The sequence below is a fragment of the Eucyclogobius newberryi genome, unplaced genomic scaffold, assembly GCF_026437365.1.
Source record: "Eucyclogobius newberryi isolate DKJ021-1_F unplaced genomic scaffold, fEucNew1.0.hap1 SCAF_5, whole genome shotgun sequence".
Taxonomy (NCBI): domain Eukaryota; kingdom Metazoa; phylum Chordata; class Actinopteri; order Gobiiformes; family Gobiidae; genus Eucyclogobius; species Eucyclogobius newberryi.
In genome coordinates, this window is record NW_027316167.1 from 17,687,219 (window position 1) to 17,714,414 (window position 27,196).

At 41.0% G+C, this 27,196-nt stretch overlaps 1 protein-coding gene across 1 annotated transcript; it reads right to left on the bottom strand.

The window, feature by feature from the left end:
- Positions 1–237: 237 nt before the first annotated feature.
- Positions 238–19,956, bottom strand: gas2b (growth arrest-specific 2b). The gene is made up of 8 exons (XM_072465065.1): positions 19,876–19,956; positions 16,186–16,409; positions 14,670–14,779; positions 13,118–13,259; positions 11,599–11,662; positions 10,666–11,167; positions 10,486–10,593; positions 238–509 (listed from the first exon to the last, which is right to left on the bottom strand). The coding sequence occupies exons 2-8, from the start codon at positions 16,397–16,399 to the stop codon at positions 306–308; spliced, it is 1,344 nt and encodes a 447-aa protein (XP_072321166.1). The 5' UTR covers positions 16,400–16,409; positions 19,876–19,956; the 3' UTR covers positions 238–305.
- Positions 19,957–27,196: the final 7,240 nt, after the last annotated feature.

Here is a 27,196-nt window from a genome sequence, read left to right on the forward strand (position 1 = left end):
AAGACAGCTTTTCAGATGATAATAGTTTCAGTACAAAAAATATAAACTTGAGGTAATAAAATAGCATCTTTTCTGTAAATCCCACCCCCTAAAACTACAAAGTACCTGTTCAAAAGAGGGCTTGAAGGTGCGTTCACACTTAACTACGCATTTCGTTCTAAATTGAGCGATCTGTGTGTGGTTTGGTCGATGCCAGTCCGTGTTTAATCCTGAGCTAATTGAGTTTGAGTTTTGAGTTTTGTCCTGGTTTTGTCACACTTTTGATGCGGTGAACGTGTAAGTGTGAACGCACCCTAAGACTGCTCCTACTTCTTATTTCGGTAATGGGCTCCCACCACCATGTAGCTGTCTGGAGACATCTGCAGAGGTGCTGTTTTGACCCTGTCCCGACACACTCTGACCTCGGACCTGCTCGGCGCTCCTCTGCACGGGTCGTGTTTCTGCAGGTAGCTCAGGAAGGTCTCCCAGCCTCCTCCAACTCGCACCATCACGTGACGCTCATTCAGCATCTGTCACAGACAAAGTGAAGTTAAAAGTACAGCATCGTTTTACACATCTGAGCTAGTACTTTGTGGACTCGTTTAAAGCATAATATCAGTGAAGGTCTGTATGGGGGCATAGCAGCAGTAGTAATAAGCCTAAGTAATTATTGCACTACCAACAACAGTAGCCATGCAATACAAATAAATGTATTATGTTGTTGGCCTGCATTGCACAAAACCAAATTAGAATTGACAGATAGGGCTGGGGGATATTGACAAAAATGAATACCTCGATATGTTTTTGGAGTATTCTGATAATGGTAGTTAGACGTACTGTAAATCCAATGAAAATGTGTTAAAACATGTCTTCAACGTATTAGTTGAGGTTGTCATTATCAGACAAAAGGGAAATGTCAGTTAAATTAATCAAAAAGTGCAGGAATATCGCCTCACTTTTATTTTTGAATCAGCTATTTGTAGCATTTTTACTTTTTTTAATGTATTTTTTATTTATTTTTTTAACTATGAAGAACACACTCGCTATTCAACATTCACGATATTAATATAATTTTTCGATCTATTTCCCACCGACCATACAATGAAAACAGCCGAACAGACAATGATTTGGGGGCACTCAAACACTTAATTTTGACTGAATTTTTTATTAAAGGTGGCAAATGTATACAAATATCAAAAAATATTGTTAGCGTTGTTTTGAAGATATGCACAATTTGAATGACGATAATATTGTTCATTAAAAAAACATGAGAAAGAAGAAAGATCAGATTTTTTTCTGCACTTTAGTGAGTAATTTTATTGCCATTTCATATAGATCATTAATTGCACTTATTGACATGTTTTAGCACATTTCTGATAGATTGCTATACTACCGTCTGAATATAATTTTTCCTCTGATGAACGTCACTGTAACAAAAGTTGTTAAAATACTATTGAAAGGCTGTAGACATACAGCCTAGGAACATTTGCTCCCACAACACATTCATGTAATATTCATGTAAGAGTCTCCTGCCTCGATGCTAGCAGTGAACGGCAAGTGGTTTCTTGGAACGCTTTGTCAAAATCTCATTAAAGCAAATGAAACAACACCTCACGTCACCAGCTGAGCACACATCAAGCACTCACTCACTCACAAAGACTTCAATTATACGATCACAAAGGCACTTATAAGCACCACTTTCAAATACTAAATCCACTATATGTTTATCTGGTAACAGTAGTCGGCAGTAGTCTGCATCTACACATCAACAAATATGCACGCGATATTTCTTCACAAAGGGAAAACCAACTGCTGCCATGGCAACCACAATCTGAAAGCCTGAAATTAAGATAAGTTCAGCAACTCCCAGCGGACATCTGATTTCCCTGAGGGCATTGCTAAGCTTGTGGTTGCCCCTGTCAGCGCCAGCCCCGCCCCCTTTTCTAGCCTTATCACCAATAAACCCTTCATTATAGAGCCATTAAGGAAGTGATAATACAAGGATATAGCAGAGGTGCCATGTGCGCGGGACGGAGGATGAGGAGGGGGTCAATCACTCACAGTCAGGGACAAAGGAGGAAACCCCATCTCAGCTGTCATCGGCCAGATTAAAATGTTAAGGCGGACAGGGGTCAAGACTGACATCCCGGATACACCAGTCGCCTGTCAGGCATGCACTGAATATAAATTGCAGATTTTATTGCAAAAAAATCCCAGAGGATTTATAAAAGGCAAATTGCAAAGACTGTGACTGTATCAGATTGTGGTAGTATTGTGGTAGTACAGGGCTCAGCGAAGTCAGCGGTCACCTTATAACCATTTGTGATTTGAATTAAGCGCTAACCAGTTCCAATGTGTGTGTGGTTGTGTGTGTGTGTGTGTGTGGTTTGTGTGTGTGTGGTTGTGTGTGTGTGTGTGTGTGTGGTTGTGTGTGTGTGTGGTTGTGTGTGTGTGTGTGTGTGGTTTGTGTGTGTGTGGTTGTGTGTGTGTGTGTGTGTGTGTGTGTGTGGTTGTGTGTGTGTGTGTGTGTGTGTGGTTGTTTGTGTGTGTGTGTGTGGTTTGTGTGTGTGTGGTTGTGTGTGTGTGTGTGTGTGTGTGGTTGTGTGTGTGTGTGTGTGCGTGTGGTTTGTGTGTGGTTGTGTGTGTGTGTGTGTGTGTGGTTGTGTGCGTGTGTGCGTGTGGTTTGTGTGTGGTTGTGTGTGGTTGTGTGTGTGTGTGTGTGGTTTGTGTGTGTGTGGTTGTGTGTGTGTGTGTGCGTGTGGTTTGTGTGTGTGTGTGTGGTTGTGTGTGTGTGTGTGTGTGTGTGGTTGTGTGTGTGTGTGTGGTTGTGTGTGTGTGTGTGTGCGTGTGGTTTGTGTGTGGTTGTGTGTGTATGTGTGTGGTTTGTGTGTGTGTGGTTGTGTGTGTGTGTGTGTGTGCGTGTGGTTTGTGTGTGGTTTGTGTGTGTGTGTGTGTGGTTTGTGTGTGTGTGGTTGTGTGTGTGTGTGTGGTTGTGTGTGTGTGTGTGTGTGTGGTTGTGTGTGTGTGTGTGTGTGCGCGTGTGGTTTGTGTGTGGTTGTGTGTGTGTGTGTGTGGTTTGTGTGTGTGTGGTTGTGTGTGTGTGTGCGTGTGGTTTGTGTGTGGTTGTGTGTGTGTGTGTGTGTGCGCGTGTGGTTTGTGTGTGGTTGTGTGTGTGTGTGCGTGTGGTTTGTGTGTGGTTGTGTGTGGTTTGTGTGTGTGTGGTTGTGTGTGTGTGTGTGCGTGTGGTTTGTGTGTGTGTGTGTGGTTGTGTGTGTGTGTGTGTGTGTGTGGTTGTGTGTGTGTGGTTGTGTGTGTGTGTGTGTGTGTGCGTGTGGTTTTTGTGTGGTTTGTGTGTGTGTCTGTGTGTGTGTGTGTGGTTGTGTGTGGTTGTGTGTGTGTGTGTGTGTGTGTGTGTGTGGTTTGTGTGTGTGTGGTTGTGTGTGTGTGTGTGTGGTTTGTGTGTGTGTGTGTGTGTGTGTGGTTTGTTTGTTTGTGTGTGTGTGTGTGTGTGGTTTGTGTGTGTGTGGTTTTTGTGTGGGTGGTTGTGTGTGTTTGTGTTGTTTTTTGTGGATACATGCAGCGCTATGAAGACAATTGGGATTATGAAGACAGCCAATGTCCTCATAATACACCAAAAAAAAAGATTATTGTGTATACTTGTGGATAGACATACTGCCCCTGGTGGATAAACATTGTCATTGCATGTCCTCATAATTCCATACACACAGACAGAAGGATTCTGATTGGCTGGCAGGCAATGTCCCCATAATCCACCATTTGGTCAAATGTATAGTGAGAAAAATCTGACATCAATAGCCTAATAGAACTGCATTGCTGTGCAGAGACATATTGTTTCTATGGGAGGCTGCAACGGATTATATTTTGTACATTTGTGCAAGCAAAATTCTTTCTTGCTCATTGTTTTTTACAAAGTTTAATGCCTTACAGGGCAGTCAGACAGTGCAGATATCAGGGTTTTTAAATGGCTTTTCCAGGACTTTACAAAGACACGATCAGAGACAGATACCAATGTAACCGTAACTTAGGGCAGTTAAGTTTTAGATGCCATGTTTATTTGATTACAACCAGAGCTTATACGCAGCCCATTTGCGCAGGGTCCCGCAGCTGCAATGCCCTTTGCTTTCTATCTATCTGTAGTTACAAACTTCTTCAGACTTTTCATCACTCTTTTCCCTACAGTCACTTCTTGCACTCCTTGAAAGTGTGACCCTCCATTGTCTTTTTATCTTTCTTTCTTCGGACACAGACAAGTGGTGTTTAGGATATTTTAAACCCCCAAAAATACAACATATTTGGAGCGTGTGAAGCCTCAGCGCAGAAGGGGGAAAGGGGAAATCAAAAGTGAATGGGCAGTGGCCTTCAGAATGTTCCCCCTCCCAAAACAAAAAAAACATGCAACATACTTTTCCCAATCAAATAAACCTAAATAAATAGATACAAATAAATGTCCCAACCAACCCTAGCGTCAAAGTTAGGCCCCTTGCCTGATTACAAAAATAATAGGAAACTTTAATGAAAGTTTTGTGTTATCACATTGTAGCTAAATATAATGTAATATATGATGGGCCAATAATATTTATAATAGGTAAATTTAAACATAGAAAAAGAGCATTCAAATAAATCTAGACATTGAATTGTCAAAAAATGTGGAAGAAAATGTCACAAAATGTATGGAAAAAAGTCAGGGTTAGCCGCTTTGGTATAACCCAAACATCACAATCAATAAAGAGGTAGTAAAGTGTATTCCATGGAAGGAATTACCAAACTTTGTTGATGACAATTCCTTTAACTAATTGAATGAGTAAGTTGATGAGTATGATATACCACAAAGTAATTTCCTAAACTTAATGACTTTCATAAAAAGGCGTATGGTCACCCTGATATTTTATCTTTATACTTTACAAATCACTCTAGCATTGCTGCTGTTGTCTGGCAGGCATTTGAAAGGTTTATACATTTTTTTCTGTCTTTTCCATTTAAAAAATGTGGCACTTGTTTTATTCCAGAGCAGAACTTAAGATAAATGTGAACCGCATGTTCAGACTGCAGCCACTTTGTAAAAGATCAGATCTTAAGTAACACATGGGAAAGTGGCCTCGTCACATTTGAGAAAATCAGATTTCGGCTGTTCAACACTGTCATGAAAAAATCTGATCTTGGGTCACATTTGGGCAAAATTAGACCAAATGCGGACCTGCACATTGGCCTGCACATTGGCCTGCACATTGGCCCACATTGGCCTGCACATTGGCCCACATTGGCCCACATTGGCATGCACATTGGCCCACATTGGCATGCACATTGGCCCACATTGGCCTGCACATTGGCCCACATTGACCTGCACAAAACATTGGCCCACACTGGCCTGCACATTGGCCCACATTGGCCTGCACATTGGCCCACATTGGCCTGCACATTGGCCTGCACCTTGGCCACCACATTGGCCCACATTGACCTTCACATTGGGCCACATTGGCCTGCACATTGGCCCACATTGGCCTGCATATTGGCCCACATTGGCCTGCACATTGGCCCGCATTGGCCTGCACATTGGCCCACATTGACCTGCACATTGGCCCACATTGGCCTGCACATTGGCCTGCACATTGGCCCACATTGGCCTGCACATTGGCCCACATTGGCCCACATTGGCCTGCACATTGGCCTGCACATTGGCCCACATTGGCCTGCACATTGGCCCACATTGGTCTGCACATTGGCCCGCACATTGGCCTGCACATTGGCCCACATTGGCCTGCACATTGGCCTGCATATTGGCCTGCACAATGGCCCACATCTGCTTGCACATTGGCCTGCACATTGGCCCACATTGGCCTGCACATTGGCCAGCACATTGGCCTGCACATTGGCCCACATTGGCCTGCACATTGGCCTGCACATTGGCCTGCACATTGGCCCACATCTGCTTGCACATTGGCCTGCACATTGGCCCACATTGGCCTGCACATTGGCTCACATTGGCCCACATTGGCCTGCACATTGGCCCACATTGGCCTGCACATTGGACCACACTGGCCTGCACATTGGACCACACTGGCCTGCACATTGGACCACACTGGCCTGCACATTGCCAACATATTATAAAATATTGTTATAATTATTATACATTTATAATAATTATAACAATATAAAATTATAAATGTATAAACAAACCAGGAGATTTTATAATTGTATCTATTGCTTTTTTATTTTATTATTATTATTTTTATATATAAATAAAGAGTAGGCTACTTAAGTGAAAACATTTTTAAATTCTGGACAAAATTAGACCGACCCAGCCATGATTGGACTCACTCCTCAGTGTCTGCAGACCAGACAACAGACAAACTCACACTTTTTCAGCTTTTGAAACAGGTGAACTTGATGACATCACAGGATATAAACCTCATGTGGGCACTCGCCATAATAAAAGCTTCTGACACTAACAAATTAAACAAAACAACAGCTTTATCCAAAATGTGATTGTTATTACATCAGTCCTCTTCATTATTTTTGGCAAAATATTTGAGCTTGAATGTTTTTCATTGTTATGAGAAAGGTTTATATTGTGTGAATAGCATGTACGGATGTAATATACTTAGCATGACAAAAGAAACACAGAGGTCCTACTGCAAATACAGGTTCAGAATACTAATTTTGAACTGAATTCTGGCACAGTTCTCTTTCATTTGATGGGATTCAGAATTCTGAAGTTTAGGTCTAGATTAGGTTGATATTAATATTGATATTAATAATAATAATTGTAATTACCATTGAAATAAAGATATAAGCAAGGTCACTTGATTCTGTAAAGATAGACATTTAGATTTGAGAAAATCCATCTTTAAGTTATTTTTATTTGTTCATTATTCAAATAGAAACGTAATAGTTGTTTAAAAGTTTCTACAAAATACTGCAGTTATTTTCACCAGTGTTCTCCTGGTGTTCCTCTGGTGTTCTACAGATGTTCTCCAGATGTTCTCCAGGTGTTCTCCCAGTGTTCTCCTAATCTGCTTCTGTCGTTAACCTGGTGTTTTTCAGACGTTCTCCTGGTGTTCTCCCAGTGTTCCCTTGATGTTCTCCCTGTGTTCTCCTGGTGTTCTCCTGGTGTTCTCTTGATGTTCACCCGGTGTTCTCTTGGTGTTCTCTTGATGTTCTCCCTGTGTTCTCCTGGTGTTCTCCTGGTGTTCTCTTGATGTTCACCCGGTGTTCTCTTGATGTTCTCCCTGTGTTCTCCTGGTGTTCTCCCAGTGTTCCCTTGATGTTCTCCCTGTGTTCTCCTGGTGTTCTCCCAGTGTTCCCTTGATGTTCTCCCTGTGTTCTCCTGGTGTTCTCCTGGTGTTCTCTTGATGTTCACCCGGTGTTCTCCTAATCTGCTTCTGCTGTTCACCTGGTGTTTTTCAGACATTCTCCAGGTGTTCTCCTGGTGTTCTCCCAGTGTTCCCTTGATGTTCTCCCTGTGTTCTCCTGCTGTTAACCCTAACCCCTGGACAGTTGACCTGTGAAGTGTTGGAGCTGCAGCATCGACTGGGGAAAACGGAGTGACAGGTGTAGGAACAAAGGGACAGGTGAGACAGGTGCAACAGGAGTGACAGGACCTGGACCTGAGCTGCACTACCTCCTGCAGGTGGCACTCTCTTTTCGAACGTCAATTCAGTTTCAGGAAAACGCAACACAAGACGCCGCTCACAGTAACAAACACTTTGGAGCTTTGAAGGCAGAAACCACTGGCTCAGCAGCTCCACCTGCTGAGCCTCTGTATCTGTGCAGGGCACGGGAGGTCAAGCTGAGGTCACAGAGGTCACTAAAGAGGGGCTAGGCTCACTGACTAAATAAACCAGGTTATCATGATCCAGTTTGACTAGTGGCCAGTTTGTGGTACTGCAGCTGAGTCCACAGAGCGACATGTTTATGCCGACAGGGGCCGACTGAGGCCAGGCGTGTATTGAGGAGGTGATGCAGATGAAAACATAAATTTTGTCAGGTGTGTGTGTGTGTGTGTGTGTGTACAACCGTACACTGTACATTCTAGAGTTGTTGGACACATTTTTATAGCTGTTAACAACCTCCAATGGTACTCAAATCGCTTGACATCACACTCATTCACCAGTGCACACAGACACTACAGGCAAGTGAAGTGTGTTGCCCCAGGACACAATAACATTGCACCTGTGGGATCTGTAATTGAATCACCAACACCACGTGTATTTTCAGAAGTGGGATTCGGACCACTGACCTTCAGATAGTTCAAGCATTTACTGTGAAAAAAGGCCTGTGTAGAGTGCAGTAATCTTGAAGAGCCATCTTTGCCCTCCAGACTGTATCTGTGAGCAGAAAGGCCCTGGCCCCTGGAGCATATAGGACTGTCCTGCATCTGCAGCCTATAAACCAGTGTCTGGGTTCCCCTGTGTCCCCCAGAGCTCCCATTGATTCCAGCTTGAGTTTCTGTTTAAAAATACAGTGTGCTAAAATGGGAGACGAGGCAGTTTCTGTAAGTTCCAGTAGGGGGCAGAGTTTAGCTGCAGCCACCAGTAATTTAACAGTACAGTAGAAGAGCATGCACTAATCACATCACACACAGGGTATATACAGATGGAACAATGAACCCCTTACAGAGGGTTTATTTTACTATTGAAGGGGATTTAGAGCCATGTAAATGTTTCTTTTTAAGCCCAATCTCTTTATTTTCTCTTTTCGAAGTTTTCGAAATAATATATAATATTACGGTAATCAAAAAGCTTAGAGGCCTGCAATCTTTACAGATTAATCTACAGGTAAGTTCTATAAACATTTGAAGACACTTTAATGACCAGCACAATTTCATCCAGCCCTCAAGTCATTCAATGTAATATAATAAACTAAACTTAAAGTCTTTCTACTCAATAAGATCAGGCAGCTCAGACTGCCATTAAAAACACATGTAACATAATGCACACTAAGGTTTGCTTCTATTGTCCCTAATGTCACCTTTTACGGTTTTCAGATGTTTCTGATAATCATTGAGATAGATTATATTTTAAGTCTGTCTAATGTATTTCCTTCTATTGACATAGCCAGACTCCTCATACAATACCAGAAGCCTAATTGAGCACGAGAAGAAAGAAAAGCCTTTTCCTTTTCATCACAAAGAATAGAGGTGCACTCCAGAGCTGACATGATTGAATAGTCTCCAGTGGAAATGGGGGAGAGGGGAGAGACAAAAGGGGAGGGGGTTTGTCATGCTTGGGTCACTCATTAACAAGCTGTCTTATTAAAAAACCCTGGCTAATGACTTCTGTGTAATCAATAGTATCTGCTCTTTAGAAAGGTTTGCACACATTTCCCTCGGAGCGACACTCTGCTAATCACGCAGCGCGGTAATTGAGGATCATGCCACATTGCCTTTCATGCAGGTACGTGTGTGCAACAAGGTAATGGATGGATTCATGCATACAGTAGCTTAATGTGGGGGAAATTCACAGCTGCTGAAATGTGCATAACAATACATTACAGCAGTCACGATTTGTTAAAATTTTCTGTTAACATGCCATTTTATCTCATTCATGTGAATCACCATTATCGGTAACTGTTAAAGTTTGTGCTCCATACCATGTACAGTATATGGTGATGAACAAATCAATTCATAATTTACTTAAAGCCAAAAATAAAAGTCTCAATGTCTACTTTTTAAACATAACATATTTTACATGTGATTTTGGACTTGGTTGTTTCCCCTGTTCTGTTCAGACGTGCACTCCCTCGTAATGTTCTTGTTATCTTTGCAGAAACAGGTGGTGTTTGACCCTAACCAACCCCAAAAATAAGATGTCTGTCAGTCGGGTGAATGGAGCTGCTACTGTGTCGCACGCTAACTGACACTGACACATTGATTACTGAGGTGAGTTAGACAAATGTTTTTCAATACAATTTAGAGGGAATTCAATGGATACAACTAGTAACCACTTACCTAATAGACCTCTCTGTGGCTAACAAGAAACTAACCATTGTGGTAAGTTGCACTATGTAATATATATTATTATATCATAGTTTCCACATACAAGATCATGCTCACATAGAATCAGTTCCAATCCCAGAAGAGCTGGCATTTCCAGTACTCTTATCTTAGTGAAAACCATCTTTATAGTGACATGTTTGTTTTGCCTTCAGGTCTGAACTCAGAGTTGAAGGTCTCAGTACTGAATAAAACCATTGTGAGCACGGTCTTATCCTGTCCATTGGTTGCCAAGCAACCCAGCCTCCAAGATGGCCATTTCTCGAGCCTTTGTACCACACATATTGGTGGTGTAAGACTCGTGAGAGGCAGCATCCCATACGGCTCGATTCAGGGCACTTGTTGCTGCCTCAACTAATAACAACCAGGTCATTTATTTAGTTTCATGCAATAGCTAATATGTCCAACAGAAGTATAATTACGTTTGGGGAAATAGCCTATCAGCATAATGAGGAAATTCGTTTGTGATTATTTTACAAAGTGAAGATACTTACTCGAATGTAGAGAACCTTTTCCCCAATTCGATAACAACCTTTTGGCTGCTTTTCAACAGGAAACCTGGTAGGACAAGTGCATGGAGGGTTCTCCACAATGTTTCGAACCTAGAAGTTACAAAGGTTAGAGAAAGTACATTTGCATGTGTAATATTAATATAATGTAATCAAAGTTCTTACAATATCATCCAAAAGATTGTTGGTGTTTGTGCTCCGTCTTTTTGTAGATTTGTTGGAGGTCCGTGGGGTCGTGGATGGGGTGATGGATGGTGTTATTGGGGGAGACTGGATGATCAGTGCAGAGACTCTGGCAGCAGGCACTGGGATTTGACATGGAGCTGGTGTTGGCAGCAGCGGTGAAGCAGGCGTGGTCTTGGTGCTCAGGGGAATAAACACGGGAGTTTGTGTCGCGCTGGAGGTTGTAGCAGGACTGGGAGATGGAAGAACAGGAGCAGGAGGAGGTGGGCTTGCAGGTTTGGGAGCAGGAGCAGGTTCAGATGGAGTTGTGATGGTGAGAAGCAGCGGGGATGGGGGTGTGGGGGAAGGTGTGGGAGGTGGAGGAGGACTGAAAGAAGGAGAGGGGAACAAGGACAGAGACGACGGGGACAATGGCGACAGACCGGCCTCTTCCCTCTCAATCTCTCTCTCCAACTTCACCAAACCTGGAGGCTCCACGCCGTACCTGCAAAGTTTAGGCAAAATAACAGCAGATAATAGGCAAAATAACAGCAGATGATAGTCTTGTAAAAGGCTGATTTATTATGATTCTACATTAGGGGTGGGAGATATTGACAAAAAACAGTACTCAACTGCACTGATAACAACTCTACTGTGTCAATCTAACATACATTTGTTAAAACATGTCTTTGAACATTAGTTGAGAATCAATTCTCAGACAAATATGAAATGTCTACAACATGAATCACAAATGTGCAGAAATTGTTAAAACCTTATTTGAAACACTTTTTTCAATTTCCTTTTTTGATCAGCTCTTTTTGTAGCATTTATACTATGAACAATAATATTTGTCATATCTTCAAAACAACATTCACAATATGATCTCATTTTTGATATAATTCCCACCTGGTTTATGCATGATTGAATGTGCTTTACCTGGCTGCGATCCGGCTCAGCTCTATCAGACACAGACACACTTCCCGAGGCTGCTTCTGCAGGACTTCCCACAAAATGCGTGTCGTACAAACAAATAAGGGAGGGGGTGGTGGAGGCGAGACATAAAAAGTGAGTCATCCTCATAGAAAAAAGATGTTTCCAGAGATAAAAGTATGTCTCCCTGAAAAGAAGCCACAGTCTGAATAAAGGGCAAGTTTCATGGTGTGCATTGCTGCTATTGTGAATCTGCCTTTGAAGCTGAGATGAAACTTGTGTGTGCTCTGGGTGAACGGCTGAAGGCAAGAGGGTGCCGGTGCATCCAGGCATCAGTGCACAGCCAGACACTGCACTCACAACATCAAAACACCACAAACTAAATGAGAAAAGCTGGGGTAGACATGTACGATTTTGCGTTTTTACAATTTATTCATATGTCCTAAATCGTTGAACCAATAAAAATCTACAGATATGGAATACTTGGATAATAAATAAATTTTTAACTTTGCTTTGTCATTATGCAAAATCAACCTTTATGAGCTTTTATGTTTTTTATGTTATGAGGTTGTTTTCTGATCATTTAATGAAACAGTTCTTTTTTCAGACTACAGTATGTTTACCTGACAGTCGTGACAGAGTAAAAAGCCTCGTCCTGGTTTATAATTGCCTCCTTAATCCAGCGACAATGTTTGGGACAATAAACCGGGACGAGGGAGTCTTTTCACTCTCTCACATCTGGGATACTGTCCTGAAGAAGTCAAACTGCAGACGGACAAAACCTGTGTAAATCCACTGACAAGACAGCAAGTCACTCACAGCCACATCGTGCGACACTGCAAGATTGCAAGTGAGTGAAGTGGAGTTGTATTTAGATTGATCTATGCATGGCTGAGTAATCCTGTGTTGTCCTGCATCTTGGGCTTGAGTGAGGAAAATGTCACCCACTTTCCTATACTAACTCAAAGTCATACAGGATTGTTGTAAGGGAATTAGTTTTACAATAAAAAGTAAGCAAATCCACTGCTTGCTATGGTGAAATGCAACTACGACAAGGTGGGGTTTATGAATTATATGTATGTTTTAGTTTATTACAAAGGGCTGGGGGGAAAAAAGCATAACATGTCTCCTTTAAAGGCCCTGTACCCAACTTTTATTGCATCTAGTTCAGGAAAAAGCCCAGTATGATACCACCTAATGCACTTTAAGAGACAATTTATTGGGTGAGAAGCATAAAGCTGCAGGAACCAGGCGTGATGTCCATATTGTACGTTTTTTTATTAGAACATTTGACAGTGACTATCCCAGACAGTTGTTCCTCTACCATGGGGCAGTGGGTGGAGCTATTACAGCAACGTACTGCATAAATTACAGTTAGAATATTCACCTGTGTGAGACATCCTTTATGGCTGCATTATCAAAAGAACAAGAGAAACACGCAATGTTTATGACTGTCTGGTTTAGAAAGCCTTGTTTTTGGGAGGTTAGTTGTTTCATGTTTGTGCCTCAACATGTCTAAACTTACCCAAATCCTCAGACTCAAAAAGATAAGCTTCATCCACACCAATTTTCCGACACCAGTAGAGGAAGTTGGCTGTGTTGTCTCTAGCAAAAAATGAGCCTGATGTGGCGTCTGATCTCCAGTGGATGACCCTCCTGATGAAGTGCTGTGGGAGCGTGGACACAAAGGGAAGGGTTTAATGGTTTCTTACACAAAGTAAATAAATATGATGTAAAAATGAAGTTCATGTACAAGAGAATAATAAGAATGAACAATTGAATGCTTTCCAGTCCAGTGCCATTTAATAGTTCAAACATGTATCAGATTTAATCCTAGAAATTCAAACATTGCTCCAAACTAGGGGTGGGCAATTTTACCCAAAAATGTTTGACAAAAAAATATTTTATCTAATTTTTAGAATCCTCCTATATAATCAGAAGATATTATGTCAGTCCTACATGAATACGTTTAAACATGTCTTTAAATGTGTAAATTGTGAAATGACTGTAAAATTACCCGTAAAAGTGCAGAAATATATTTTTTTAAACGTCTTCATTTCTAATCTGCTTTTATAAACCATAATCTCTCAAAAACAACATTCATAATACGCCCACCTCTAATCAGAGAGATTAATCAGAAGATTGAGAGATAAAGTGATGTCCAATCGTCATTATACAGTGTGCTTGAGGGTTTCAAATCGAGAGGTGCAAATTAAGTGTGATCTTTCTTTCGAAAAGTTGTAACTTCCCTGTAATTGATTAAATCAACTTGTCACTCACTCAGATGACATGACTGAAGGAGTATGGAAAAGAGCTTAAGCATGAAGCGGCATTATACAGAAAATTATTGAATCACAATATGGTGATTTCACAAAAAAAGTAGATTGTCGCAGGGATCAGAACGTTTCTATTTTTAGAGGCATTATGCCCATGCATACTGTGTAGTTAATGATCACATAACATCATTACTAAAAGCCATTTTTATGTTGTTTTTTTGAAAAGAATAAAGAAAACTGATTTGAAAATCTAATCTTTTTTTCCCCCCATATCCCCCAGCCCTGACTCCAAACAAGATTTAAATGGCGCAGGAATGACTGTAGACAATTTCAGAACAGCGAGCCATCTCCAGATCTCCATTAGATTAAAATGAAACAAAGGAAAACTGTTCTGCGTGTGCAGTGGAAACTGCAGGATGAACCAGGGAAAGCATTCGTATTAGAACCAAGCCAGTTTCCTTTTGCTGCAGAATTATCAGACACTGTGGACTGAGTGAAGCTTCACAGAGGAACATGAAAGGATTTAAACAAAGCTCAATCCAATGTCCTCAGCCCTGACCTGTTCAGTGGTCTGAGCCTCTCCCCTCTCCACAGGCTTTCACTGTGACGTCAATAGACATGTTCTTGTAAAACAGATCACACGCCTCACCTGCACTCGCCTCATTTATATGAACAAGCTGCACCCAAACACTTCAAAGTTTCAGACAAACTTAATTGTTGTCTAAAGTATCAAAACCTCTCATCCTACTATACTGATCAATACTCATTTGAAAACGTACCACGACACGATACACTACATACCTTGCTGTTGTTTGCCTGCATCATCTTGTCCTGCAGCACCTGTGCAAGGCGACAGAGGACAATGCCGTTGTCGAGTTGGTCCATCAGGCTGTCCGCTGTGAGGTCCACGTCTGCAGGCAACAAGTGATAATAATGTGAAATGTATGTAGTATATAACCCTGTCAAGATAATCACTCATCTTTGAAATAAATAAAAGCTGGTACAATATTTTTGGGGCTCAGTATTTATCAAATGTAAATGTTTTTTATAGTATAATAAGATCTGAGCTTTAGAGAGTCAACTGACAAAGTATAGAATTATAGCTTTGGTCATATAAAGAATTAAATGTATGTTGTATATATTATATACGCATTATAGGGTTCTCAAAAGTATCAATACCCAGGCCAGATACTAACCAATACTGAAAGTAGCTAAACTAGATGTGAACAAGTATTGATTAAAAAAAAACCTCACAAAATCGGACAAATGTGGACATTTCCTGAGAACTGTCTTGATCTATATCAGAACTAGTCGAAGACAACATGTTCTTTAAGAACTACTATTCATTTGATTTCACCATAACAAGCAGGATTTTCCTCTACATGTTTTTGACACTCTTTACATGTTAAACCCAACAAGTGTCAAATGGAGACTTCATGTTTCAAATAACAAAATAATACAAATGATAATAAAACACAGTTACATAACATGTTCCCTTTAAATAGAACTCAATGTTTGTACTTAAGAAATATATCATAGTGATATTGAAATTGGTGTTGAGTATCAAGCTAGTTCCTTACTATCAAAACAGAGTATGAAATGTTAGCTGAATGACAACACCAGTGCAGGAATCTGTGTAGTACAGATTTATAGATACCAACACAACCACAGGAATGTCAAGATGGGCACGCAAACATTCAATGAGTTTGCAGTTTTGTTTATGATGGGATCACCTCCCATGTTGTTAAATCCTCAGTTCTCTATGATGTGCAAGCTGTCTGGAAATAATTATGATTGTAAAAACAAACAATCAGTCAGAAAGAAGTCCTAAATCCATGTCACTCCTCACAGGTCCAGGCATGTAACCGACACTTAGGTCGAACCTCGCCTTGCACTAAAGCGGTGCAGGAACATCCGCTTTCCGTGATGTTCCCGGAGCTCTGCCCAGGACGTGCATTTCAACGCTCCAGGATAAGTGAATGTGCCTCTGTCTCTCATTTGACTGCAGTGTTTGTACGCCTGTCACAGGAGCTTAATTTTGAAGGGAAATATCATCATAAGCAATAATATTGACAGAAAAATGTATTTCAAAAAATGCATGAGCAGCATTACATAACAAGCCAAATTAAAGACTACAATAAATAAATGGTAAATGTCATTAAAATGTTTATATAAAAACATTGACATAGCACTTTTCTAGCTTGAGGGCGCTCAAAGTGCTTTACATCAAGGAACCATTCACCCATTTACACACATCAGCTATAGAGGTTTGTGGTTTTGAGTGAAAGACGCATTAAGTAGTATTGAACATCCTTACCCGTGATAGTGTTGAGCCACAGTGCCAGATCCTCCTTCATGGGCAGCAAGCTGGCGTCGTGTCGAAAGGGGAGCCACTGGCTGTACTCCTGAGGGCTGGTGAGGCCTGGACCATAGTACTTGAATCTTTGGCCAGCGACACCGTTCAGTCCCAGACCTGTGAGCTGCCTCGGGCTCTCGGCTCTGTCAGAACTCACTTCCACTTCACTCTTCATGATTCAGCTCCTGTGGAACCACATTTGACTCTATGACTTCAGACATTGATCTGCATGATAAAAATGCCATGTGCCAAAAACACTAGCAATTACAGAATGTACGTTTGGTTTGCCACTGATATTATGACAATATTATTCATTGAAGGTAGCATGTCACTTTTTTGGTGGAGGGTACGCTAACTGCTCGTCTCCATGGAGATGTTATTGCTTTTTCTGGAAGTATGATATTAGACTGATCTATCTTACACTTGAAAAACATATGCTTGCCTTAATAATCTAATGCTATTCTGTGCAACATTCTAGGTAGGGCTCAATTTTGTTGGAGTCGATATTACCTTTTCTTTAAAATAGCTTTAAAATGGCTTTCCTTATTGATCCAATGAACAACGGCAGCAGAAGCAGAAGCAGCAGCAGCAGAAACAACAACAACAACAACAACAACAACAACAACAACGACTTCTAATAGTGTCATTTTAAACATTTCTTCCTCCAAAATCCAAACTCTGCCCCAGACAACATGATTTTGCTGATAGACACTTGGCTGTAGTCTTTTCAATTAAAAAACCCCGAAGCAAAAACATCTCTGTGGAGACAAGCAGGTGGCTGGACCCTTCACCAAAACACTTTGATTAGACATAACAATTAACCTCTGGCAAACTCCCACACAAACATATGTAATATTTTGTAAAAGTTGTGGTATATTGACTTGAAGGTTTTATTACCAAATCATGCTTGGTACAGATATTATTTCTATTATTATTTCAGAGCCAGCCAGCTCAAAAACCTTAACACGAGCCATGAAAGCACATTTTACACTCGCGCCCTCGCTGTACCCCAACAACAGCATCATTAATCAAAGGGATTAGAGTTCTGACTGGAGACTCGGGCTTAATAAGACCCACAGTTACAGCGGGTCTCCTGGTACCTGCATGGCTCATTTGTTCTGCTCCCAAAGCAGGCTCCATTGTGAAGCTTCAGCCCCATGTGGAGACATGCTTTGTTTGTAATATTTGCTGCTAATCAAGAGGAGTAATGGCAACATTAGCCCTGGGTCAGTGCTTGTGTTAAGACAGAAGAAAATAAGGACATATAAGGAAAGAGAACAACCATAACTGTAACATTCAGTCCACCTTTCCTCACTCACACTGATGTAAAGTGCTTTGAGTCCCAGCAGAGGTAGAAAAGTGCAATACAAATTTAACCATTGAATAATGATTTACCATTTAATCTAAGAAAAGCTTAAATTCCAAATTGTAACATAGCCTTGAAGAATATCACAATAATAAAATATATTCAAAATACAGTGTTAAAATTGTATTTTGCAAGTCATTTGTATCTATTCTCTAAAAATGCAGCTATTCTTTAGTTCTGGTCATGTCTATATCATAAAAAGTCCAAAATCACATATTTCCACAATTATGTCCAGCACTTCAAATGAGACCAACACATCATTCTCTTCAGTTAATAAGCGCTCTTCCAAACGCTTTGTCATAGCAGCGCTGTATCGTACTCATGTAGAGTCAAATCCCACCTGGTGAACAGATGTTAGGAACCAGACTGGCAGCACCACCGCTGGCACGTGTGGTACATTTTATACTGAGTCTACACTTCATGAACAACTGTAGATAATGAACAACAAGACCATCATAAATCCCAAACAGCGTGAAGACGGAGGAAGTAGGACATGCCATGGCACTATGGGAAAGGAAACCCGTGTTTAACATGTACCAAATGAAGTCCAGGGCAAATTGGGCTTAATCTTGAACACATGAGTTACATGACATGAGGTTTTGAGAACCTGGAAACTGGCAATAGACAAGACCACCAGGGTCAAAGTTGATTGGTGCTGTGAAGATTTTTTTCAAACAATTTAGAGCAGAAATTAAAATAAGTGACTCCAAATTATTCCAATTAAATATGATTAGATAAAATAATGTGTGCAGCCAATCAAATTATAAAAGAACTAATCAATAATTTAAATGTTCAACAAATCATTTAATAATTAAAAGCTTTTTTACTATACACAGTCTGAACACTTCAGGTTTTATCGCACCTTTTGTTCTTTTTTATAAACAATCTCACTGGTGCATTGTAACAAATGTGCGTAACCTTTGCCACTAAGAGAATATTTAAGTGTAAAAAAGATTCTAAAAGCAAAATAGACATCATAATTTGCCGACCGGTAATTGTCTCCTGAAAAAGAGAGTATCATAGTTTGAGAACCACAACAGTAATATGTGTGTTGTTACCTTATAATTGTCAAAACATTTCAAAAATCTTATATTTGGTCTAGATTCTGTTGTGTGTAACTGGTCTGTCTGATCTGTGTCAGTCAGTCAGAGCGCGTGAACTGTCTCAGTGTGGAGCGCAATCTGATCTGGGGTTCGAAGCCAGTGTGAATGTAGCACACATCTGTTTCTGGACCCAACAGCGGGATGTCCAAGGCCCCCTGTCCGACTGCGATGGCATGTAGGAAGAAGGACCCTTTTGTAAATATATGCTGGAGACAGGGACTTGGGAGAGGGGATGCCTGTCAACTTTGAGCTGGGTTTACAGGTTGACCAGCAGGGCACGAGCGCCTCTGTCTCCAACTAAACATCCAGGTGCAATATTCACACTTCTGCTACAGGACGGCACTGCTGGGAAGAGAAGCCAAAGGTCGCACAGTGGCCTCGCTACCAGACATAGCCGCCTTTATGCTGCTGCAGAGTGTAAGGTCTGTCAGTAAACACACGCAGGAACGGACACAAGCCCAAGCATGTAGCTTTGGTTTCTCACCTCATTTAATTTAATGTCTACAAAGTCAGATTTGCTTCAGTGGTATTTCACAGCCTTTAATTGCCGTCCCAATAAACTGGAACGTCTTCACAGTCTAACTGGCGGTTATGGAGAATGGTTAGAAATTACAGCCCAGCCTACCTGAAAAATGTGTGGGATTGACTATCTTTTTGCATCGCTGCGTGAAAAATGTTCTATACCTTTGGAATTTCCGGATAAAAAAATGCAAAAGTAACAAGTTCATTTTAAAAAGTATCCTGCAACTTGGGTCCCAAATATCTCAACAAGGAGAACAAAAGGTTTGAGCTGAACATTTGGGGCATGTCTGTAAGCTGCTGTCACCCTTTTCCTCGGCCTCTTCCAGACAAAATAAACCAGGAATTAAAAGTTTATTACCTGCCGTGCTGTAGAAGAGTCACTGAAGACTACATGGATTTAAATAGGAGTGGAACATAATGTAAAATCTCTGAACATAATGCACGATTGTGGACAAAATTGAGAACATACTGATGATAATTCTTGGCATGTTTGAATTCACAGTCAGCTTTAATTGTAAAATGCGTGGGTTAAATGAATGGGAACGGTTGAAACCAAGTGCACACATGGGATAATAACTGGCAAAAAAGTCTAAAAAAAGTTTTAAAACTACACACAGAAAGTATACCCTTGGCTATTTGAGTAAAGATGCAAATACTTACGATTTCAGGCTGCTTTCCCAGGGTTCCTCAGACACGGGGCTCTGGTTGTCAAGTGCAGGAGCTGTGCATCCCTCTCAGCCCAGATGTTGCCCCGCGCAGGTTGGACACATGTACTCTGCAAACAAACACGGGACTGCGGGCGTCTCTCCAAAACCCAAACTCTCCTCTGAACCGCCGCCGCTGCAACTTTGTGGTGTCGATTTACACTCCAGCAGCAGCAGCAGCAGCAGCCTAAAGCCAAAGGGAGTTCTGCCTCTGTGCTGGGGCAAGAGGACAAGAGTGTGTCAACATGCAGCTAAAATGCAAATGAACAACAAAGAGTTCAATTAAACTAAATTAAAACAGATATCTATGTTGTATGTTTCTTTATGTTGCCATGTTCTACAGTTAAAATAATGTCGAGTGGATTGTATGAACAGGCCTATTTTGAGTTCAGTAAAAGTACATTTGGCCTTTGAACGCATTGCTACACAAAGACTAAACTGCACAGATGACTTATTACAATGGCACTTGTCTATTTTTTGCAAATCAATTCAACTTGCTAGCTATTTTAGCTTAATAGCTACTGAACTAAAATGTTTTTAATTTGTGGTATTCTTCAGAACCGCTCATTAAAATAACTGTTCTTTTGGATTTGTTCTGTTTTCGTAGTGTGTTCTGTTCGCTCACAGTATTGACCCTCAAGTGTCCTTGAAGAAAACACACATTTATTCTTATTCCTCAATTTGACTTTAAATCATGTTTTGTAGCTATTTTAGCTGCTTGCCTGGATTATTAGCTAATAGATATTCGTGGATTAGCTTGTGTATGAAAGCATTAAAGTAGTTTGTTGTGCGTTAAATACATCAACAGTGATCAACAGCATTGTGACATCACACATCAGCAGAATGTTAAAACAATTGAGATTTTAAGATACTAAACTAACTTTATAGAGTGATCAGTGGATTTACCAGTAGTGACCCAGGTTGTTTCATGGCTTTTTTGTCAACTTTCTTACTTTTTTGGCTAATCTATCTCGATGGACGTTTAGCAAATCAACAACAAATATGGCTGATTTCCATTCCATTTCCATTTTTAACGTTCCATCCCGTGTGTTGCAAACTGCATAAAACTACCAGCCGAGAACAATTTTAGCCAGACATTTTTTACAAATGATTACAAATTAAAACTTAATATACTGCATATGTATAAGTCTAAGGTATTAAAAATCCATCTCCCTTGGGTGTTGGCGTGCATGCATGTGTGTTGTGTTTCTGTGTCCAGTCGCAGGTGCTGATGCTGGCTCATTTTGCAGCTCTGTCTCCTGGGATAAGTCACTACTCTATCAGACACTCCCCTCTCCTCCCATGGAGCACCTCTGCTGGCCCTCAGCCCATTTGCACTGGTAAGTATTCATCAAACTCAAGTACAATTTGTGAGATGTGTGTTTTATCCATATTGTTACCATGGCCATTCTCAGATATTTTGAGGGATGCTTGTACTGAACTGTGTACATGGAAAGGTGCATGTGAGAACTTTGAAGTTTTACATGAAGATAGGGTAAATGACTTCCTGCTTCTGCAGCTGAAACAATGTGCCTTTGAGCTGGTATGTTATAATGGACACACTGATGACAATATAAAGACCTGTTAAACTCCCTTCACAATGACTCAGAGGCCCCCACTGAGATAATAAATAGTCCAGCACCACTGTAAAACTGAGGCATACCTAACACTGCTTTTCACAAGGCCAAACGTCAGGCTTCATTCTGCAAAGGGTCTGTGTTTATTCTCAGGACTCCGCCTCCTTGTTAAGTCTTTGCTGACATGACTGCACCCATTTTAGCAGGAGGTCTGGCAATGAGAAAATGATTAAATTAAAACTGTGTCTCAGTGACACGATTTGGTTCAGTACACAGATGACAGATGGCGTCGCTAGTTGCCAAGACAACTAAACCTTAATCCGCTACCTCCTCCTGCTCCCCTTGAATGGTGAGGAATCGATTATTCAGCACTGGGCACCATGTGCTGTGTACCACTCAAATGAGTCCCCAGGGTCAAAGAGACCTCGACCCGTCAGATGGGGACACAGTTATTAAGAATGCACAAGTGTTTTTAGGTGCTGCGTACAAAGACTTTATGATTACAGTGTTTTATGTTTTAATTTGTTAAAAACTATATTTTGTTTTATACTTTTTGGATATTTGAGTGTCCTTTCTTACCTAAAAACCTAATATGTTTCTATTTACTTCTTGCCATCTACAGTATACTGTGGATATAATGTGTTTATTTAAAAATGATTTTGTGTCTGTAATTCCCAGTATAAACTATTCAACGAACATTAACATGTTCCTTGAGTCACTGCTTGTCAGTGGGAAAGTGCCCCTGAGGCATTCATATAAAGGAGTAATAAATAATAGGTAGGTTTCCCTCATGACCGATGTCTGCTGTCAGCTGAGCCAGGCTGGCAGAGCAGGGGGTCAGTGGCTGCAGGGCCAGCCTTTCTTTAATTAAACTTCCTGTCAATTACACCGCTCTGTGCTCTTGGTGTAGAGTCTGTCTGTGGTGTAACATAAAGTGCACTATCAGGTGCGCAAATTATACATGGTCATTTACAACTGGCCCTAAAACACATTTCTTAAGGTTTTTTCTTTTCACCATACAAGATTGTATTAATTCAGAGCTGGCGATTTAATATAACAACTGACCACCAGAGGGCATTCTAGCTGCTTCTTCACAAATGTACATTTTGTCTTCACAAATGTACATTTTGTCTTCACAAATGTACATTTTGTCTTCACAAATGTACATTTTGTCTGGAACGGCTGATCATACGGATTTTGTTTCCTTTATAAAACAGTATTACAAAATAAATCTTCTTATTTTAGTCAAATGTAACCAGATGTTAGAAATATTTAGAGATATTTCATGTAAATGAGATTAAAACAGTTGAGTCAGAATAGCCATTACCCGTGCACACCATTATGCGCTGCTTGGCGACCAAACAAAAGCCTAATGCACATGAAAACCTTGAGTCAGGCTTGAAGAGGGCTCCTCGTCAGCGCTGAAAAGAGGAATCGCAGCCCCATTCGTCTCTCTGTCACTGCGCCTCCAATCACTGTGATTTTAACAAGATTACTGAGACCGAGTGCAAGCAATGGAGTAGTGCCGTAATGTAATTATCATGTGATGGAGTGCCCCAAACAGTTGTATTATCACTGGCCAGTTGCTTAACCCCTGTCATCACATGAGGGATCGCTGCCCCTGTGAATCTGTGATGACGAACAAAGACTTATTATCTGTTGGTTCAGTGTCATGTGCAGACTGTACAGGAAACAAGCTTTTTCTTTCACTTTACAAGGTTGGGTTCCCTTAAATTTGAGCTGGAGGGCAGGTAACATTGGGGCTACAGTTAACTGATGCCACAGGCTTAATATAGTTAGTTTGTCAAAATTACATAAAATAATGAGGTGTGTTTCATTGGTGGATTTTGAAACGTTTGCTTCAAAATCTCTGGATTGACATTAGCCCATGGCCTTTATCTGAAATATTGACATTATTTACTTTGATCATGTGAACCAAACCACAATGTGTACTTTACAAAGCAGAACAAACTATAAATGTCCTAATAGATAGTGTCTGCTCTTTCAGCCTCCGCCCTTTGCTCCAGAGTGTCTCCTGACAACCACATTTCTCTCCTTTGCCACTTCCTTTTTTTTTTCTATTCAGTCTCCATGGCAACTGATGTGAGTTTTAGAGGCAGTGACAAAAGATCCCAAGGACAGTGCACAAATAATATATTAATGAATAGACCTGCACACCAACATCAGAGCAAAATGACAGCTATGATCAGGTAAAATGAAGACTTAAGACTAAATAATAATAAAGCCTTTAGTCTTATATATTGCTTTGTCATACACGTTGCTTGTCAATTTTATGCACAATTTCATTCACTACCCATGCTGTGTGGAAATTATTTTCAACTCAATGAGCTAGATATTTGGGAATAAATAACCTCAAACAGTGATCTGATATTTCTCCTTTTATTTTACATTGAGTGAACACATTGTAGTAAAAGTGAAATGTCATTATTTGCAAAAAAGTGTACTAGAATGAATTAATACCAGTTATTGAAGTGCCAGCGCTTGTAAAGATTACAAATGCAATACCTGGTTTAAGATAACCTGCAGCTATTGTATGTTTTCAATTAATATTTCAAAGTAAAATATTCAATTTTTATGCTTTTTTCACTGTCACAAAGTTCACAAATGCTATTCAAGGTTGAATCAGATTTTCTCCTGTTGATCAGTTCAAACGCTGAAGGATGTGAACGTCAAAGAGAGGCTTGGTCGTCACGCTGACAACACTCACCTCCAGTGGGCCCCTGAACGTTGTCTTTGTTATAAAGTTGCAACAAGGTCATATTAACTGCAGGTAAGATTGTGAGGGCTTAATACAAAACAGGTTTCAAAGTTAGTTTTGATTTGGACTGAAGGCAAAGAGTCTTTAACAAACTTGAACATTATAGAATTTGTTCCGCTTTCTCATGCGAAAAACTGTCTCGACCAGACTGTTGATTTGCCTCTTTGCCTGCATTTGCAAAGGTTTTTTGAGCAGTGAGCAGAGTTGTTGACGCGATTTTGTGTCTGAGAAGTGATTTAAGGGCTTAAATACCAAGCTGGAGACAGACTGACAGACAGAACAAGCAGAAGAACGAGCGTGCCCTCTGCGGACAGCCGGATTGACAGGTCCACTGCCAGTCTACACACTCCTTGAGCAGCGGCGGTCAAGACACCATTAAAATCTGCTTGTTTGTTCGGTTTCGGGGCAAAGGCGCAAGGTGAAGAAGCCGGGAACTCTGACAGGCCTCCAAAACCAAGCACACGCAAATGACTCGATGCATTTGGTGCGGCGATGTCGTGCCAGGTCGGATGGAAGTTTGAAAAAGACACACTGCGCTGGATACGCGTGATGTATCATTCAGATGGAGCGTCTCTGCAGTGTCTGACTCACCATGCAGCAGTGACAGGCTGAAGCCGTGCATGCGGGGGGAGGGGAGGGGCCGGCGGGCGGGCGGGGGCCAGAGTGCACGGACGGCCGGAGAGCACGAAGCGGGGAAGGCTGATAAAAGAAAGATCGTGACATTATCTTATCGCCCTCATCAAGTCAGCCGTCACTCACTCCCTGTCAGCTCTGCGGGATGGGGACAGGGGGGAAGCCTTTGTGAGGGGACTGAAAGCTCAGCTCGTCTGCCCCACTGCGCCCTGAGTTTGTGTTGAGAGGTGCAGCAGGTGGTTTGTCAGGTATGTCCTCAAATATGAATGTTTATGGTAAATTATTCGACAAGTGAGGACCATCGGTTTGATTAGTTCACTAGTCAAACGATTATGTCTGTAGTACATTGAGATTTTTAACACAACATTATCAACCAAATAAAGGTAGATTTATGCTGACTGAAGGCTGCTAGATAGAGGCTATTTCCAGATAAAGTGTATTAGTGGTGAAAAGACAAAGTACCACCTGAGAAAATGCCTTTCAAGTACAACCAGGTTGAAAACAGGACTCATACCAAGTCCAAACATGAGCTAAACTAGGTCTAAAATAGAACTATGCCATTCAGTCGTTAGGAAAAGGCTGCCAGGTTGCCATAGGTGCCATAGGTGCCATAGGTGTCATTGGGTGCAAACGACTAAACTGGGCCATCAGGTAACAAAGACAGAACAGTTTCAGGGCAGGGCCAATTTGGCACAGGGCAGTGTAAATGTCTAGCTTCTCAGTACAGTCCCATCAGATTGAAAATGACTTCCAGATGGCAGTCGAAACCTTTTGATTTAAGAAGAATTGTCCAGAAGACCAGCTAGGAAACTGTTTCTGCCGTCGACTATGGCACTAATGACTCAAAATTAAGTTACCTCTAAAACTGAAGCTCACTTGCCACAGTTTGAGAACCACTGATCTACACTGTAGGAAAAACAAACATCTAAACTCTAATCTAATCATCTAAACTAAAACTTGTGGTAATTTGAGTTGTCAAATTTGTCTAAAGTTCAAACCAAACTCAACACCGCACTTGCCTTTATTTCATAACATCTAAATATTTCCAGAAGATGGTCATACAGTACATCATATATTTTTCAATTATTATGCAGCCCTTGTGCTAAGAACTAAAGTCATTCTGCTCATTATCTAAAATGTAGAGAAATATGGGGCAGGTTCCAGTGGAGAGAGCATTTCATTTTTCTATTGTGTGTGTTTACTTTACTCTTTGCACTCACCTACAGGCGCTTAAAGGGACAGCGTTTTTTGTGTTTTTTTCACCCACCATGACGCTTAACAAAATCAATTTCCAATGTACTTAAGCAATGTTCACAACAGCATTATACCCAAAGGTGAAATGCTGCTTTAGTGGTTTTAGCCAAACTGAGAGGCCATTATTGTCACCGCGGAGGATAGAGAGCAATTGCCTGTAATTTCTCTGCAATTTGAACCTTAATGGGTAAATTGCAGGTTGTTGCAGAGGGCTGGATGTTGTGCCATTCATACAGCAATTACGGCAAATGGTCTAACCAGACAATATAAAGGGCTGTTTTTAGATCCAAACTGTTAAACACGTTCTGTTGCAGATAATTGGTTTATCTTGATCAGCAGTGGCAGCGTGCCTCTGTCTCTAAACGCTGGACAAAAGAGCTGACAGCGATCGGGTTGTCCTTGTATTGTCTCATGGCTTTGGGACCTCTCTATCAGACCTGTCACTTCACTCAAGAAATCAAATAGACATAGAATGGTCCACTGCACAAAATCAATAAGGCGGGAAGAAAATACTATACGCATGATATTGGCAGTGTTGTTTTTGAAGAACATTTGAATGGCAAGTATGTGTATTGTATTGTATTATTCTAATAATAAATACTACAAAAAGAGCTGATTTTAAAAAAAAGAAAGGAAAAAAAAAGTTTAGATTCATGTTTGTGATACAATTTACAGAAATTTCACATTTGTCGGATAGTTAAACATTTAAAGACATGTTCTATTGTTGTTGTTTTTTTACATATGAATATCATTATCAGGATATTCCAAAAAATGAATTTAGTCGTAGAAGATATTATTATTTATGCTTACCAGTTCCACTCTCCATAAAAGCCCTCCCCCATCTCCCCATCTCTCGCTTTTTAATGAGATTTGGAGTGTGTGTGTCACCCCACTGCGATGCCATCGGTGACAGAGCAGAGGACAAAAGGAGGCCCGGCGCGTGGCTTTTGGAGAATACCCCTCCTCAGCCAAAGCACACGAGCATGCACCCTCTCACACGCGCTCCCATCTGGACACAACCATCAGGAGGCTGA